Source organism: Buceros rhinoceros, unplaced genomic scaffold (assembly GCF_000710305.1).
Source record: "Buceros rhinoceros silvestris isolate BGI_N320 unplaced genomic scaffold, ASM71030v1 scaffold20926, whole genome shotgun sequence".
In the NCBI taxonomy this organism is placed as follows: domain Eukaryota; kingdom Metazoa; phylum Chordata; class Aves; order Bucerotiformes; family Bucerotidae; genus Buceros; species Buceros rhinoceros.
The window spans coordinates 719-2127 of NW_010417317.1; the positions used below are offsets into that span (position 1 = coordinate 719).

The 1409-nt window shown below is 59.9% G+C and overlaps 1 protein-coding gene across 1 annotated transcript in view; it reads left to right on the forward strand.

Annotated features, from left to right (window-relative positions):
- SLC6A9 (solute carrier family 6 (neurotransmitter transporter, glycine), member 9) overlaps positions 1-1409 on the forward strand; it is a gene marked incomplete at its 5' end in the record, with an annotated part of 2741 nt that overhangs the window by 715 nt on the left and 617 nt on the right. Inside the window, 5 exons of the mRNA XM_010138166.1 lie at positions 1-67; positions 149-252; positions 320-557; positions 650-784; positions 1079-1178. Of these exons, the coding sequence (XP_010136468.1) occupies positions 1-67; positions 149-252; positions 320-557; positions 650-784; positions 1079-1178 (644 nt within the window). The remainder of the gene's footprint in view (positions 68-148; positions 253-319; positions 558-649; positions 785-1078; positions 1179-1409) is intronic.

Genomic DNA, 1409 nt, shown 5'->3' on the forward strand with positions numbered 1-1409 from the left:
GGAGGGGGCCCTCGCCGGCATCATGTACTACCTGACACCCCAGTGGGACAAGATCCTCAACGCCAAGGTGAGTGAGTACAAGGGGTGGTGGGTGGCCAAGGAGCAGTGGGGCTGGGGGGGCACAGCACTGATCACCTCACCCCTGCAGGTGTGGGGTGATGCTGCCTCACAGATCTTCTACTCGTTGGGCTGTGCCTGGGGTGGCCTCATCACCATGGCCTCCTACAACAAGTTCCACAACAACTGCTACCGGTGAGTGCCCAGCTACGGTCCCCCTGTCCCACGAGCTTGCTGGTGGTCCTGACCCTTCTCCCCACAGGGACAGCATCATCATCAGCATCACCAACTGCGCCACCAGTGTCTACGCTGGCTTCGTCATCTTCTCCATCCTGGGCTTCATGGCCAATCATTTGGGTGTGGATGTCTCCAAGGTGGCTGACCACGGCCCTGGACTGGCCTTCGTTGCCTACCCTGAGGCCCTCACCCTGCTCCCCATCTCACCCCTCTGGTCCATCCTCTTCTTCTTCATGCTCATCCTCCTGGGGCTGGGCACACAGGTAGGTGTGTGGTGGGGTGGTGTCGTCATGTTGTGTGGGATGGCGTGGTGAGGCCGAGGTGGTGATGCACTGCCCCTCCACCCCATGCACAGTTCTGCCTGCTGGAGACGCTGGTCATGGCCATCGTGGATGAGGTGGGCAACGAGTGGATCATCCGCAGGAAGACCTTTGTGACACTAGGGGTGGCTGTGGCAGGCTTCCTGCTGGGCATCCCACTCACCACGCAGGTAGGTGACCACAGGTGGGACTATGGTGATGGGTGCCTTGTGTCTGCGGCATTGCCATGGCACACTTGCCACAGTGACACCACCAGCCATGTCCACATTGTTGCCATGCCCACCCTGCTGGTGGTGGTGACACCCTGGGTCTGGTGTTGCCATGCCGACGTTGGTGATTGTATCTAGACTAAGTGTTGCCATGCCAACCCATGGTGGTGATACGGGCTGTTAGTTGCCATGGCAGCACGCCTGTGCTGTTGCTGGTACTGCTGGGGCAGATGTGCTAACAGGTCCTTCTTGCAGGCGGGCATCTACTGGCTCCTGCTGATGGACAACTATGCTGCCAGCTTCTCCCTGGTCATCATCTCTTGCATCATGTGTGTGGCCATCATGTACATCTACGGTAGGTGCAACCACCTACAGCCAATCAGCCGTCAGGGCTATCCCAGACAACCAGTGGGGGAGGGTGTGTGCTAACTTCTAGCCAGTCACTGGCTTGCTGTGTGCATAACTGGCAAGACCATTGGCCAGCGGGGTAACCATGCCACCACCTGGGGCCTGGAGGTGGTGCTGGGCAGGGTTGGGGGTGGGGCTCGGGGTCCTGCCAGGGCTGATGGCCACTTGGTCCCCCAGC